This window comes from Oncorhynchus masou, chromosome 12 (assembly GCF_036934945.1).
Source record: "Oncorhynchus masou masou isolate Uvic2021 chromosome 12, UVic_Omas_1.1, whole genome shotgun sequence".
Classification (NCBI taxonomy): domain Eukaryota; kingdom Metazoa; phylum Chordata; class Actinopteri; order Salmoniformes; family Salmonidae; genus Oncorhynchus; species Oncorhynchus masou.
In genome coordinates this window covers 25,117,719-25,133,643 of record NC_088223.1, presented here as the reverse complement: position 1 = coordinate 25,133,643, position 15,925 = coordinate 25,117,719, and the positions used below count along the sequence as shown (strand labels likewise).

The following is a 15,925-nucleotide window of genomic DNA, read 5'->3' as shown; positions in this document are numbered from 1 at the left end:
GAAGGGGAATTCAAAATCACTTATTTAAATCAAATCACGTTTTATTTGTCAAATACTAAGTAAACAACAGGTGTAGACTTACCTTTAAAACGTACTTTTATTTCTCGTCACAACAATTCAAAGAGAAAGAAAACATAAATAATAGAAAAATAAAACCACGTAAAAAAATATAAGTAATATTAAATACACAACGAGTAACGACAACTTCGCTATATAACTGGGGTACCAGTACCAAGTCTGGGTGCTGGTCCCATGTAGCTCAGGTGGTAAGGTATGACGCTTGTCACGCCAAGATTGTGGGCTCAATTCTCGATCTCCAACACATTGCCAGGGCTTTAAAATATTTATAATGTAATGTTTATTACTATTTCTGATTATTTTCTTCAAATTAACTTTAGCTTATCTGTCTCCTGTTATGATAATATCGTATGTTATTTTTTTTATTCATAATACATATGTTGCTATATAAAAATGATCAAATATGATTCAAATATTTACTTTGAACAGCATTGGTTGGTTTGTAATTAGTTAAATATTGTGGCAGCTGAGAGCGAGGTGAAGGGAGGAATGGGCGGTGGATGTGGGTGTGTTCAAGCCGATAGTTTAAAATCCTACAGAAATGCGCACGGCGCTTTGGTTTGAAGAGAATACGCCATATTGATTCACCGTAGACTTCTGCTAACCGTTTTCAGTTAGCGGCTTGAAAAGGACCTGGACTACTCTTCTCAATGGTCAGCGTTAGCACTTCTCTGTCTTTGTAACCCGGTTTACTAGCTCATTTATTTTGTCGGAGCAGTCGTACATTTTAACGGTCTCATTGACTTGCTTGAAGTGGGTTCAGAAAAAAGAAGTTGAATGGATCCGAGGGTGGCTTGGATTCAGCCCGAGCAGAAAGGACCTGCAAACGCATTTTGGATGCAAGTCTGGGAGACTTCTCAGGTACGAGCAAACTCCGGCCAGCATCTTCATAATAATCAGAACTACAACCTGCATTTGAATTCTCCAGCGTTGGACGTTTATAAACATGTTGCGGCAAAGGGCAATAGCATGTGCACCAACACCACCACTGGTCTGAGCAGCAGCAGCCATCACGGTATTTCAAAAGGCACTACTTCTAACCACGGCACTGCGTTCTCCTCCTTCGGGGTAACGTTACCGAACGGACCAGTACAGAACTCATTGACCCCGTCCAACGCTTACGGGGTAACGACAGATTTGGGAGACAGTAAAATGCCCCAAAAGACGGGATCTCTATCGTCCTTGTCTTCAGTGGAATCCATAACGGACAGCACATCTTCAAACCGCTCTTTGGGAAGGATTAGTGGTGGCAATGTAACTGGAAATATGAATAAAAACGCTGGCGGTGTCAATCTGTTATTTAACTTCAGTGAAAGCATGCATAATAATGTCAACCAATACCACCATCAAAGGCACCATCAGCATCACCCTCAGTACAATTTCCAACAGAATTGTGTGAAGCGTCACCCGACTCACCCGCCTGCATCCCTAAATAACCACACTCACCATCCAGGCCGAAGGAAAAGTGACAACAAGGCGAGCACCTATGGGATGAATTACCTTCTTTCTAACTATGGCAACTATGTTAGTTCGGGGACTGGGACGCCTTGGAAGACGAGGAAATACAGCCCCGGTGTTGATGGGTGAGGTGTTATTTTTGATAGGGCCATTGCCCCTCTGGAATTTTTTGACGCTAACGTTAGCTTGCTAACGCTAACCGCGATAACGTTATACTTATCATGGTTTCCTACTAGCTAGGCACGTTTATATTATTATAAAAAATGTCATGCCTAAAGTCAATCCGTGTTGTTTTGGTGTTTGCATGTTGATGTTTATCCTTTTCAAATTGATTTACTGCACGGGTGATTAGTAATCGGAATGTTAATGTTAGCTTAAATAGCTAGCTACTTAGCTAACTAGAGCGCTAATTTGACTGCGCGCTGCACTGACTAGCCAGATTTAACTTGTTAAGAAGCTATAGCTAGCTAGATAACGATTTGGTAAGGTTAGCTAACAATTAGTACGCTATTTGACAGATCTAAAGGGTTGGGTAACTTCTGGAATGTAGGGTTAATGCCGCATTCATGTCATGTCGGAAATCTGAATTTTTCCGGCACGTTTACTCAGTAGAAAGATAGTACGTAAGTAGGAAACTCTGGCATCAGAATCAAGCAATAGGAAGCTATAAGCAAATAATTTACGTTAATTTTAACTCTGAGGTCCCGAGTTTTTGATATGACGTGAAGGCGGCATGTAACGCAAAATTATGAAAGCGGTCATGGTTAGCTAACGTTGCTGTTCTTTATACAGGCATGCAGGGGATTATTAACGTCTGACTCATTATTCAGTTATTAATAAAACTAGCAGGACTTGCTAGTTTATTACATAACGCAAGTCTAATCAACAATATCAGGTTATGCATGTTAACATTGTCAGCAACAAAAAACTGCCAGGTTACTTTGTTTAAGATTCTCTGGTTTCCATGGACAGTTGAAAGATCCATAGGTTTCATTTGAATGTTACTGTGTAATACAATGATTGGCCTCTAGTTGCACTCTTGTGGCATTGGAAGAGCATGCAGTGCCCAGACCTGAAGGCCTTAGTGTTTAAGTAGAATATTTAACAATTTCAATGGGCCATCACTGTGTCGTGGATGAAAATGTAGGCTAATGTACATACTGCAATATCTGATTGTGCTAAATTTCAGTGTATGGCTGCACTCAATCATTTTTGGTGTGAAAAATGTTAGCATCCGTGCATATAATTTGTGAAAAGGTCTGTGATCAGTATGGGAATTGAAACCTCAACCTTGGAGTTGCTAATCCCATGCTCTTACAGGGCTATGTAATGATTTTGAATGTTGTGAGGGATGCTGAGCTTACTGGAAAGCCTGTATCAATGTAGGCTAAATGTGTATATATATTCTTCCATAATGGTCTTGCTTTCTTTGAAAAGACCTACCATGTAGGTGAACTGATGACATTTAAATGAATGAAATTCTGAAACAGAAAATGTAAACGACCAATTATTTGACTGGTTTAGTTTTGGGTGAGCAACTGTGTGTGTGTGTGTTAACCCTCTCCCTGTCCCCCCCCCCCAGTCTCCATGAGGAGGTGGTGGACTTCTACAACTTCATGTCTCCCCGACCAGAGGAGGCTGCTATGAGGAAGGAGGTGGTCGACAGGATCGAGACTGTCATCAAGGAGCTGTGGCCTACTGCCGACGTGAGCACACACACCAGAGCTGGGGGTTGAACGGGGACATCAGACTTTTTCCCCTAAAATTATTTGTACAGTATAGGTTTTTTCAAACTCTTTCATTCCCCCCCTCTCTCAGGTGCAGATATTTGGCAGCTTCAGCACTGGACTCTACCTACCTACAAGGTAAGAGGGCAGTCTTGTTGTGATGTTTTGGCTCTGTCTTGTTCTCAGAATCTGCCACAAGTGTTTGGCCACCAGTTTACTTAATACCATCTCTCTCTCTCTGTTGCCATAGTGACATAGACCTGGTGGTGTTTGGGAAGTGGGAATGTCCCCCGTTGCAGCAGTTGGAACAGGCCCTCCGGAAACACAACGTGGCGGAACCTTTCTCCATAAAAGTGCTGGACAAAGCTACAGTGAGTAGCTCTTAATAAAAATACATGCCTATAATCTGTTGGAATAACTCCAATGTTGTCCGAACTGATAAACAAGCAGATTGTTTGCTTTAATAATGTAGGACAAGTCTGCACCAGCTAATGATTGGACCTAATTAGTGACTGCTTTAGAATTTAGATAGGGAACGAAAGCGAAATGGACGTTAAATAAACTTTATTTTTCAGAAATTAAGTCAATGTTTCTCTATTCTCTCTCCCAGGTGCCAATCATCAAGCTGACTGACCAGGAGACTGAAGTCAAAGTGGACATCAGCTTCAACGTGGAGACTGGAGTCAAAGCTGCTTTCTTTATCAAGGACTACACTCGGGTGAGGACACTAGCATTTATAGTTCCTTTATTTTCATGGGACACCTGAATGGCTATAATGATCAGAGCAACAATTTAAAACGTGTTCCCAGTTGCAGGGTATAAAAACTGAAAGGAATAGAAATGGACTTCATGACCACTGACGCTCCCATATTGGAGTTGTTTCAGTTAAATTTGAGGCTAATAAATACGTACTGAAATACTGTCCCTGTGAAATGCATTTTCTATCACTAGCAACAGAAGCACTACGTAACCACTTCACAACTATAGTCCACAACATATTTATTTAAAATTTTGCTCTATACTCCAGCATTTTGGAGTTGATATGTTTCATATCAGGCAAGTACAGAATGTGCACCTGCACAGTGGGGCTGTGACGATATGGTCATTGTAGTTATTCAGCACAGAAACTTGATAACTATTTGCTTAATGAAAACTACAACTCCCTTCAGGTTAAACTAGTTTAATAACCAATAAAAAAACGACATGGCGGTTCATCGCTCATCACTACTTTCCATAATACTAATGAGTATTGCACAGTGGGTCAGAGTGGTGCAGAGTATGTGAGCGGAGTGAGGAACGGAGCGTGCCCAATTTGATTGGAGCACGGGGCGAGTTTCCCAAAGGCTGGAGCGTCAGCCTTCTTGCCCGCTCTGATTTCACACCAGTAGTGCTCACTTCATGAGCTCAGGGCATGCCTGGCCCAGCATACAATTGTAATCTACTTGTGTGCTGCTATAGCCCCTTGCTTTAACTACTGTCATGGAGTTTACTACATATTTTCATAAATAAACTAATAAAATCCATAGGTGCAAAATCACAGTAACTTACAAAGAGGAACAAGAGTACGTTTGATGTACTATCCACAACTAAAGAATAATTGGTGAATCTGAAAAGACTCATCCCGAAAGCATGATAGCACATTCACATAGTAAGTACACTAACAAAGGAATGAGGTGTATCATTGTAGCAAAGTATTTATGAACAAAAACATCTGCTCGCAAGTTTAATTTTCATTCTATTATCTACAATAGGTCATAATTGAATTTGGGCCAATAGCCCTGGCATATTACCTCTTTCAAGGAGCTTTCCATTTTGATAGGGTTACTTTGCCTATGTACTTTTTAGTCATTTTATCAGATGGACTGACTTAGTGCGTTCATCTTAGGTTACTCTAGCTAGGTGGGAAAACCCACATCAGTCATAGAAAGTAAATTTTTCTGCAAGAGACCTGAGGTGGCAGAACGGAGTGCTCGGGTTGGGACGTGGGGTTTGAGCATATCCTGAAGGTATGGATAGGCAGCTCTTGCTGTTCCTTAGGTAAGCACCAATGTCTTGTAGTGGATGCGAGCTTCGACTGGAAGACAGAGTATACTGAGGAGCAGGATGACATGAGAGAATTTAGGCAGGTTGAAAATCAGGCAGGCTGCTGAGTTCTGGGCAAGTTGCAGGGGTTTGATGGCAGAAGCGGGGAGCCCAGGCAACAGCGAGTTGCAGTAGTCCAGACAGGAGTGGACCTCGATTAGGACCTGCACCGCTTCTTGTGTGATGTTGTAGAGCATGAACCTGCAGAAGCGAGTCACTGCTCGGATTTTTGCAAAGAAGGATAGGGTGTTGTCCAGGGTAACGTCAAGGTTATTTGCACTCTGGGAGGGTGATAATGGAGTCTGAGCCGGCAGGCCTTCCCCGGAAGGAAGAGCAGCTCCATCTTGTTGAGGTTAAGGCCTACCTATAGAAGGAGAAAAAATAATTTCAAGTCAATGAGCCTAATAAGGCATTTTTTGTTTAATTTAAATGTAATTCTAAGTCACAGCCTATATGCACAGTAAGAGTCAGGGGGAGATCTGGTGATGGGTGTATAATATACAGTAAGTAAAGGAATGTCTCTCTGACATGTTCTGTATTCAATTACATAGCCGAACATGCTTCTGGCACCAGAAGCATAACTTTAGAATGAGTCATTGTCCCACTGACCTTTTACAACTGTAGCCCCAAAATCAGCATATGATATAACATGACAACCTGTGAAAATGAGAAGAGACTCATTTTATTTAAGTTGTGATCCCCATACTAAGTTACATATTTTCATTAAATGGAGACTTTTCCCTCATCTAATGGAAAATTATCCCCATTTTTAATCTGTGCTCTGTTCCTCAATGACTGTAAATTAAGCAGAGATTTTATTTCTCCCTCGTTCCCTCCCCCTACAGAGGTATCCCGTGCTGCCTTACATGATCTTTGTGCTGAAGCAGTTTCTGCTCCAGAGAGATCTCAATGAGGTGTTCACCGGAGGAATCAGCTCTTACAGCCTCATCCTGATGGTCATCAGCTTCCTCCAGGTACACACAAACACTAGTATGACATGGGGCTGGGCGATATACCGTATTTTTACTATATACCGGTATTGGGTTTTTACTTTACTTTCTATAACAGTTTTTGAATGTTTGGTTTGTTAAATGTGATACTTCGCTACTTGACTCACCGCTCACTTTCTCATGCCGCTTTCCACATAGTCTTAGTCCTGCCCCCGCCAATCAAGGAGCGCGTTTGTTGTTCCTCAACCACGAGACACTTGCGTTCAGTCTGCATGGAAAAATGTTGATGACAATGATTCTGTTTTCACTTTTCTTCTTAATATAATTCCTCTGGCATTCTATAATTGCACTAGTAGTTTGTTTCTTACATCTGCAAACAGTCAGTCGTTTCTTAGCAAGTTATCCCTAAATCTTGTTAGTTGCTAATGCTAATCACTAGCTAGCTAATACATGTTCTAAGTCAGAGTAAACATAATTAGCTATACAGCATGATAATACCTGTGATGGCATGGACCTAAATCAGAATGTTTGTGCAACGGTTTCTTCTAAATCGAAAGAGGAATACGCAAAGCATGAGTAGGTTGGCTACATGAAGTAGTTAAGAGGCAACATTCAATGTTGCCAGCGATTATAGGGTGCCCAAGGAAACTGTTATCAACACTTTGGTTCCTACCCTGTCACAATAACTCCTCCCTGGCATTTTCATTCGTGGTCATGTCAAAAACACATCTAAAGTGCCCACTATTATATTCGAACTATAGAATTAGAATAATCATTCTATTTCGATAATTCCAACAGTTTTCAACCAAGTGTTTTGCTCTATATCGCAAGTCAAAGCGCAATTGCAATATTTGGTTTGAAATGAGGCCTAATTGTCTGCCCATATCGTGCAGCCCTACGTGGCAGTGTGGAAATGATCTCAAATGAATGCAGAAATGGATGAAAATGTAGAATACATAAAATATCACCATACTTTTTTCATATCACCATAATTGTTTTTGTTATACCGTGATAGACAAAATATATCACCTAACCCTAGTTTGACAGTGTACAATTACAACGCTTAGTGTTGTTCTAACTCCTATGCCGATTCTCTCCCTCCCTCCGTCTCTCCATCCAGCTCCACCCAAGGATTGACGCCAGCAACCCCAACATCAACCTTGGCATTCTGCTGATTGAGTTCTTTGAGCTTTATGGGCGCCATTTTAACTACCTGAAGACAGGCATCCGCGTCAAGAACGGCGGGGCCTACATGGCCAAGGAGGACATGATGAAGGTTATGACCAATGGCTACAGGCCCTCCATGCTCTGTATAGAGGACCCACTGATGCCAGGTGGGGTGTGTGTGTGTGCGCTGGAGTGTTTGGTTTTCCATTAGTAATGGTGTTGGCTGTAGTTTGTATGGGCCGATTCAGTGTTGTTTTTTTTGCCATATGTGTGTGTTCCAGGTAACGACGTTGGCAGGAGTTCGTACGGAGCCATGCAAGTCCAGCAGGTGTTTGACTACGCTTACATCGTCCTCGGTCACGCCATGTCACCGCTAGCACGCTCCTACCCAAACAAGGACATTGACAGGTTCGTTCCTCCTCTTTCAGAATGTCTTCTGGATCCATCCGGCCTAGAAATATTTGTAAATAAGTACAACTGTTATCAAAGTAAAGATTGTCAAATGAATACGGTGGTTGTGTTGGGAAGTCTAACTGATCCACTGCTGTGCAACGTTTAAACCGTTCCCCTCTTGTTTCTCACTATCCCTGCAGCGCTTTGGGTAGGATAATCAAGGTGACACAGGAAGTGATTGACTACAGGGAGTGGATCATGACGAAGTGGGGGGGCAGGCACCTAGCCCGTATGGAGAGCCAGGGTAAGAGCAGTGTCTGTAACCTCTGCCTACCATGTTGACAGTCTTGTATGGCAGGTTCTGTAGGTATATTAGCCTGTGTGTGGAGGGTACTCTTTGTCTTACATGGCAGTTTTGGAAGTGTGTATAATAATCTTTCTCTGTAGGTTCCCTCCTGGATCAGGACCCAGCAGGGTGTGTGTTGGGTGTAGGTGTGGAGGAGCAGAGGGACTCTGTTTCCCCTCATAGTGCAGACTCACCCATGTCCCTTTCCAGTCCTCACCAACACTCCTCAGCCTCCTCTGTCTCTTCACTGTCTGGGTCAGACAACGTAAGGACAGAACACACACACTGCAGTCTTTATGATGGTATTAATTGATTGATAGCTGGCCATGTTTTCACCCCTCCACTCTGCTGTTTGTTCTAGGACTCTGATTCGACACCCCCGGTGCTGCCCCTCTACCCCTTTCAGGCTTTGGGTATGACTCTACCCGTGGGCCTGGCACTGGGCAAGGCTGGCATCAACCAGCACCACCTCATCATGTCCCCTGGCTCACAGGTACAGAACCTAGCATCTACTGACCTTTATTTGTTTTCAGGGAGTGGGAGATTAACGGTAGACTCCCCAATGCACGAAGTTAACACTATCGGGCCCATTTCCACAACTAAGATCGTTGAAGCGCAAGGCTAAACTACTGTGCTGTTTTGGTCCCGTAGTTACCAAATTGTACCGGGTGAAGCGCATCGGTGCATGTCAACAGATACAGTTGAAGTCGGAAGTTTACAAACACTTAGGTTGGAGTCAATAAAACTAATTTTTCAACCACTCCACAAATTTCTTGTGAAGAAACTATAGTTTTGGCAAGTCGGTTAGGACATCTACTTTGTGCATGACACAAGTAATTTTTCCAACAATTGTTTACATACATATTATTTCACTTATAATTCACTGTATCACAATTCCAGTGGGTCAGAAGTTTACATACACTAAGTTGACTGTGCCTTTAAACAGCTTGGAAAATTCCAGAAAATGATGTCATGGCTTTAGACGCTTCTGATAGGCTAATTGACATCACTTGAACCAATTGGAGGTGGACCTGTGGATGTATTTCAAGGCCTACCTTCAAACTCAGTACCACTTTGCTTGACATCATGGGAAAATCCAAATAAATCAGCCAAGACCTCAGGAAATCTTTTGTAGACCACAAGTCTGGTTCATCCTTGGGAGCAATTTCCAAGTGCCTGAAGGTACCACGTTCATTTGTACAAACAATAAGTATATACGTAAGTATAAACACCATGGGACCACACAGCCGTCATACCGCTCAGGAAGGAGACGTGTTCTGTCTCTTAGAGATTAGCGTACTTTGGTGCGAAAAGTGCAAATCAATCCCAGAACAACAGCAAAGGAACTTGTGAAGATGCTGGAGGAAACGGGTAAAAAAGTATCTATATCCACAGTAAAACGAGTCCTATAGCAACATAACCTGAAAGGCCGCTCGGTAAGGAAGAAGCCACTGCTCCAAAACCGCCATAAAAAAAGTCAGACTACGGATTGCAACTGCACGTGGGGACAAAGATTTAACTTTTTGGAGAAATGTCCTCTGGTCTGATAATACAAAAATATACCTTTTTGGCCATAATGACCATCGTTGTGTTTGGAGGAAAAAGGGGGAGGCTTGCAAGCCGAAGAACATCCCAACTGCGAAGCACGGGGTGGCAGCATCATGTTGTGGGGGTGCTTTGCTGCAGGAGGGACTGGTACACTTCACAAAATAGATGGCATCATGAGGAAAGAAAATGATGTGGCTATATTGAAGCAACATCTCAAGACATCAGTCAGGAAGTTCAAGCTTGGTTGCAAAATGGTTTTCAAAATGGACAATGACCCCAAGCATACTTCTAAAGTTGTGGCAAAATGGCTTATGGTCAATGTATTAGTGGCCATCACAAAGCCCTGACCTCAATCCTATAGAAAATTTGCAGGCAGAACTGAAAAAGTGTGTGCAAGCAAGGAGGCCTGCCAACCTGACTCAGTTACACCAGATCTGTCAGGAGGAATGTGCCAAAATTCACCCAATTTATTGTGGGATGCTTGTGCAAGGCTACCCAAAATGTTTGACCCAAGTGAAACAATTTAATGGCAATGCCAACAAATACTAATTGACTGTATGTGAACTTCTGACCCACTGGGAATGTGATGAAAGAAATAAAAGTTGAAATCATTCTCGCTACCATTATTCTGACATTTCACATTCTTAAAATAGTGGTGATTCTAACTGACCTAAGACAGGGAATTTTTACTATATTAAATATCAGGGATTGTGAAACCTGAGTTTAAATGTATTTTGTATGATAACTTCTGACTTCAACTGTACCATGACTGTTTACACAAGCAGCCCAATTCTGATATTTCTTTTCTCCACTAATTGGTCTTTAGACCAATCACATCGTCTTTTTCAGAGCTCTTCGGATTGGTCAAAAAGACCAATTAGTGTATAAATATCAGAATTAGGCTGTGCTTACACATGCAGCCCAAGTGAGAGCGATGTCTTTCATCGTGCTCATCTTATCTGCGGTGCTGCTCGTGCCAATGTCATAATTCCAAGTCTACCTTTTTAAATGTATTGTAAAAAATCCTGAGATTTTGTCGCCAGAGAAAGCATATATTTAATCCATAAAATAATCCATCCAGGCCGTCTGTTTTAGTACTCATTTCCCACTAACAGGGATTGTGAAATGTTTGTGATTGGATTTGTGAGAAGTGAAAATGTCTCTCCCTTCCCTCTCCCCCCTCTCCAGGCGTGTATGTCTTTGCCCGGTGCCCTGACGATGCACTCTTTACCTGGCAGACAGGTGGGTATAGACGGGCACCACCTCCCACCCTTTTTCCACATGCCCCCCCCTACCCATCATAACCCCCATGCCCCCTCCAACCCCCAGCCTCTGTCCAGCCCCCACCCTGCCAGCCACACACACCAGGTAGGCGCCGTCCGCAATCACCGCATACGCACTCCATACATGGAGAACCTCTTTCTCCTTTCTTTCCTCTAATACTCTCCTCATCTCTCACTTTCTGCTTTCAACTCCTCTTGCTTTCACTGTTTCTCTCAATCTGTCCCTCTTGATTTCATTGTTGTATTGTATATCTGCCAGATTGATCTGAATATAGCATTCCTTTTGTAGACTAGGTTTCAAACACTCAAAATGCTTTGAATTCTAACACTTCATACCTTTCTCTCTCCAGAACGGTCCCAAGTGTCAGATGAAAGGCTTCCACAATCCAGCCGTGGTCCACAGTCCCGCCCTGGCCAACCGTGCACACACCCACTCTCTCACACACGCCCACACACACTCTCACACACAGTACCGCAACACCTGGCGGCGTCGGAAGAGGGACAGCTTACCAGTTAGCCTGAGCAGATAAAGACAAAACATGGCCCTTCATCCCTCTTTCCACTCCTCCATTCTGACTGATTGGGAGGACAACTTGACGGGACAATGCCCCCTGCTGTTCAACTTAAAGACAGGCAGGCAGAGACCAGACCAGCATTCAACACTTTGGGCTGCTGAACTTGGGCTGCGGATAGGGAAAAAGGTGTAGCTCTGGGAAAACCTTCCGTTTCTCTCCCTCACTCCATCGCTCTTCATCTCTGCATGTTTTTCACTGCGCAACGAACCAACGGCCAACGATACAGGAATGAGCGGTGCGGCTAGAGAACTAAACGCAACCCTGCCCAACGTGCACTCTGACCCCAGAACTTTTCTGCTAGCTCTCCAGTCCTTCACTTTCTGTTTGGGATCCACATTTGTTTGTTTAATTTTGTTCCGTTAATGTCTTATTGTTCAATCTGAATATTTTTTTAGCGCTTTGCAGTTTTTCACTTACGTTTGGTGAGACTGAGGATAGTGACATCTTTGCCAGGTGAGAGTTGCGAAAGCCCAGTGTCTTATGGGAAAGTGTTTATTTTTGTTTGGTCTTTGACTGGGTTATGTTGTCAAGGCGACAACCTTTGTCCTTGAACCCTGCAGCCAAACTGCGTCTTTTTCAGTGTTCACACAAGGAACGACGGTTTCTCATTTGTGCAATAACATGTTCTATTTTTTAAGTAAATGTTTATTTAATTTTTATTATGTATGTAAAGGAATTTGGTGTTTTTTTAAGATTGTTTTATTTTTGTATTTTTAGTTTTTATGGCAGAGTTTACAGAACCTTTGCCCAGGTGGCCTCCGAGAGTGTGTGACGAGAGCGTGTGTCAATTGGTGAGCTGTGCGTGTCTTGTTGGAGTGTCGAGGTATAATCGACCCCCCCACCCCCCCATTGGTTGTTTTATAATGTGATTCAAAGGGGTTAATTCGAAGTATCCAAGTCACTCCAGACTATTGAGGTGCATCTTATTGTTAGACAGGTTAAAAAGTCTACAGTCCCACTAGATGGATCTCTTGCTATAGTAGAAGCAGCAGACTGAGCTCACGCCCAATACCCTAGCTGTTGTTTTTAAAAACAAAACATTCTTTATTTGGTGTGTGTGCGCTTGTATCAGTCATAGGATGACTTGCGTTCACCCAACATTTGTGCCATTTTTGCCACTCAGTCCTTGCTTTGACTCGGGCTGAACTTCTATCGCAGGAGTTTGGCACAAGCCCAAGTACATATTGTAATCCCCAAGTGTGTTTCTGTTGGATGTATGTCTCTGCTGTTGTTTTAAAGATATGCATGGTCTCGTGCGTGGAGTTAAAGGGACAGACAAACTGACCTGAACTTGAAGATCAGGGCGGTGCCAAATGGAACCCTTCCGCTGACATTGTGCATTACTTTTGATTGGGCCAGTGGGCTCTAGTCTAAAATAGTGCACTACACAGGGGATAGGGTACCATTTCAGATGCACCCTAAAAGACTCGGTGCTCTAAAGGGTCTTTCCCCGTAGCGGGGGAGAGAGAGAAACTTCTGGGGACTTCCAGGACTGTGGAAAGGGAATAATTGATTCCATTCTGGAATCTTGTTGGTACTTCCGCAAGTTTGCAATGCCTTTTCTTTCTGTTTACTTCAGTGCGTGTGTGTCATCTCTGCAGACATACAGCCGCATATATATATACACACACACCTGTGTGTGACTGAGGAGCAGTGCGGTTGCTACACAGACAGCGTTATTACTATGCAAGTGGGTTATTTTTGTGTGCCCCATTTCTGTTTCCAATGACAACCACTGCTTGTTGGATTGAAGTGATGTTATTGTAAACTCGAGTTTGACTGACTAGGCCTGTGTGATCGGTGGGCTAGGCTAGATGGTTGCTAGTCAGCCTCAGCCCAGTTACAAGTGAACCACAACTCTTGCATCCTGATGTTTTGTATTCCTATCTGTTAGTCTATGGAAGGGTCTGTGTGTGTGCGCCAGTGGTCGGGTATCTGTCTCATCTCGGAGCGAGGGAATAGCAAGACTGGTTTCAAATGACACCCTATTCTCTCTGATACAGTGCATGCTATTTAACCTTAGTGCTGGTCTAAAGTAGTGCCCTATATAGGGGTTAGGGTGTCATTGTAGACTACCACTTGACGTCCCGCCACTGTTTTAACCTAACGGCTAGTATGAAAGTGCACATGGGGAGCGACTTGCACTATGTTGTGGATGACATCATTACCCTCCCTCGTGCACTACAGTCCTCTACACTGAGATTGTGTTAGGAGGCAGTGTCAGTCTAATGTTAGTATAGCAACTTTTACCCACCAATCGACCTGGCTAATATACACCGCCTTTTTTACAAGGTGTCGGTCTCCAATGGCACCCTATTCAGAATATAGTGCGCTACTTCTGATTAGATCTTTGGTTTCTTGTGGAGGGTAGTGGGGCTATATAGGAAATAGGGTGCCATTTGGGACTTGTCTGCTTTTAGTGAATAGAACCAGCGTCTGTCAGAAGAGCTCTAAAACACTATCTCTGGTTGGAGTTTTGTCAATGCTGTCAAAGATGTCCACAATTTTTACAGATTCTATTAAGACTGAAATGCGGTGTGACGTCTATGGATTTAACTTGAATCCCAATGGTCTACACGAGCTTCCTCTCCTCATCTACTTTCCTTTATTTGATGTGAAAGAAACTGGAGCAGGTGAAAGCCAATCCCTTGGTAGATCCACCATTTTATTTTCATCTATTTAGATCAGTGCAGATCGGAGAGAAAGCCTCTAGACTATTGAGAACACGAAACACTTGCATCACAATGAGTGATTTTAAACTTAACGGACGCCATTTTGTGAAAGGTGGCGGCTGCTCTGTCCTGGCCAACTAATCTGAGCAGGAACTCCTAAAATGGCTGCCAAACTAGCAGTGGCCACGGAGTGACAGTCTGGCTTTTGTTTTGAACATTTTTATGTACCGGTATTTTTTTCTATTTTATTTTTTAATAAACTTCTTAAAACGGGCAGTTACAGTGATCTTGTTTTTGTATGTGCATAATTTGGTTGCAAATTAATCATTGGATACAACGCATACAGAACACATGCCCACAAACTAAACAGGTTGTGGTTGGAAATTAAGATGGATTAATGCTGAATCTGTACGTACAACTCAGTCCAATTTGATTGAGTTCAGGTGGGAAACATGCGTTAGGTTTATTGCTTTGGGTCGTTTTGTCAGGAGTCCCTTTACAAGACACAGGGAAAGGAAAAGGTCACTAAACTTAGTTCGAATGTACTTCTGCTTATCTACACTAGGTGGCACAGTAGCTTCTCACCCATAGCCTTGGATCCAGTCAGCAACATGTCAGATGTGCTGTAGATGTTCTGCCAGACTATTCCTCAAGAGTATTGAGCCAGGATAATCCAGTACAGCAAATTCTCATTCCACATAGCTCTCCCTAAACTCTTGGATTTGGAATATCTGCCATGTTAGGATTGTGTACTGTCCTACTAGTCTGTATCTGTGGCAGATTTTAGCTCAGTCTGGTTGCTTCCTAGACCAAAGCCAGAAATGTGAGTAGAGGGATGAGATCCTGATATTAAAAATGCAGTGGAACTGGCTTTGAGTTTCAGTTTTGCATTTGAGGGTTCTTCTGACTCAGGAGAACCCGTACCTCAACAAACTGGAAGACGACACTCAACAGCCCAAGAACGTAGTCGCTCGTGAAAGTCTACACACCCCTAGCAGTCTTCACATTTTGCTGCCTTTAGCGCAAATTAAATCTCAAAAGGGAATACATCAGATTTGTCTTTTCTTCCTACCAATCTACAGAACCTACTCCACATTTTCACAGATAACTAGACATGTTCCAAATAAATTAAACTGACATCTTGATTGCATATGTTTTCAAACTCAAGTTACTATTTGGTGGAGGCACCTTTGCCAGCCATTACAGCTGTGAATCATTTTGAATAATATTCTACCAACTCTTTAGGGCAAGATTTGTTAATTGTTTTTGTAAAAATCGCTCAAGTGCAGTAAATTTAATTGAGAATCATTGATGGACAGCAATTTTCATACCAGCCTGACATTCGATGTGACCATATTTGTGTTGGTCTGTTTTTATCTCTCATTTTCCCTCTTTCGCTCTCTCCCATACTCTCTTGCTCTTTGTAATGGGCTAAAGGTTATTAACTGAATATAAATGTGTTCTCTTATTACTTTTCTAAGTTCAATAATTTTTCCAGAGCGAGAGACTGAAGGAAGTAGAGGCTGAGGGAGTGAAGTAAATGGAGAATGAGATGCCTCTGGGTAAAGTAGATGGCCTAGAAGGGTTTTTCATCTGGATTAGTGTTCAGAGTGAGGGATGAAAGAGAAGGGAGAAGAGAATCAAAG

The 15,925-nt window shown here is 42.7% G+C and overlaps 1 protein-coding gene across 2 annotated transcripts; it reads left to right on the top strand.

Annotated features, from left to right (window-relative positions):
- Window positions 1-622: 622 nt before the first annotated feature.
- LOC135549749 (terminal nucleotidyltransferase 4A-like) lies at window positions 623-14,555 on the top strand. 2 transcript variants are annotated; one of them, XM_064980014.1, is made up of 13 exons: window positions 623-1,661; window positions 3,119-3,242; window positions 3,355-3,401; window positions 3,514-3,634; window positions 3,874-3,981; window positions 6,191-6,319; window positions 7,416-7,629; window positions 7,744-7,870; window positions 8,056-8,159; window positions 8,303-8,466; window positions 8,563-8,694; window positions 10,938-10,991; window positions 11,383-14,555. In XM_064980014.1, the coding sequence occupies exons 1-13, from the start codon at window positions 856-858 to the stop codon at window positions 11,560-11,562; spliced, it is 2,310 nt and encodes a 769-aa protein (XP_064836086.1). In that variant the 5' UTR covers window positions 623-855; the 3' UTR covers window positions 11,563-14,555. The 2 variants fall into 2 exon arrangements, with proteins under 2 accessions (XP_064836086.1, XP_064836084.1); XM_064980012.1 differs by having other exon boundaries at window positions 10,938-11,117.
- Window positions 14,556-15,925: the final 1,370 nt, after the last annotated feature.

Coding starts and splice junctions, on each gene's coding strand:
- LOC135549749 (XM_064980012.1), top strand. CDS start 856: ATGGATCCGAGGGTGGCTTGGATTCAGCCCGAGCAGAAAGGACCTGCA. Junction 3,243..3,354: donor AGCTGTGGCCTACTGCCGAC/GTGAGCACACAC, acceptor CCCCTCTCTCAG/GTGCAGATATTTGGCAGCTT. Junction 7,871..8,055: donor CCAAACAAGGACATTGACAG/GTTCGTTCCTCC, acceptor CTATCCCTGCAG/CGCTTTGGGTAGGATAATCA.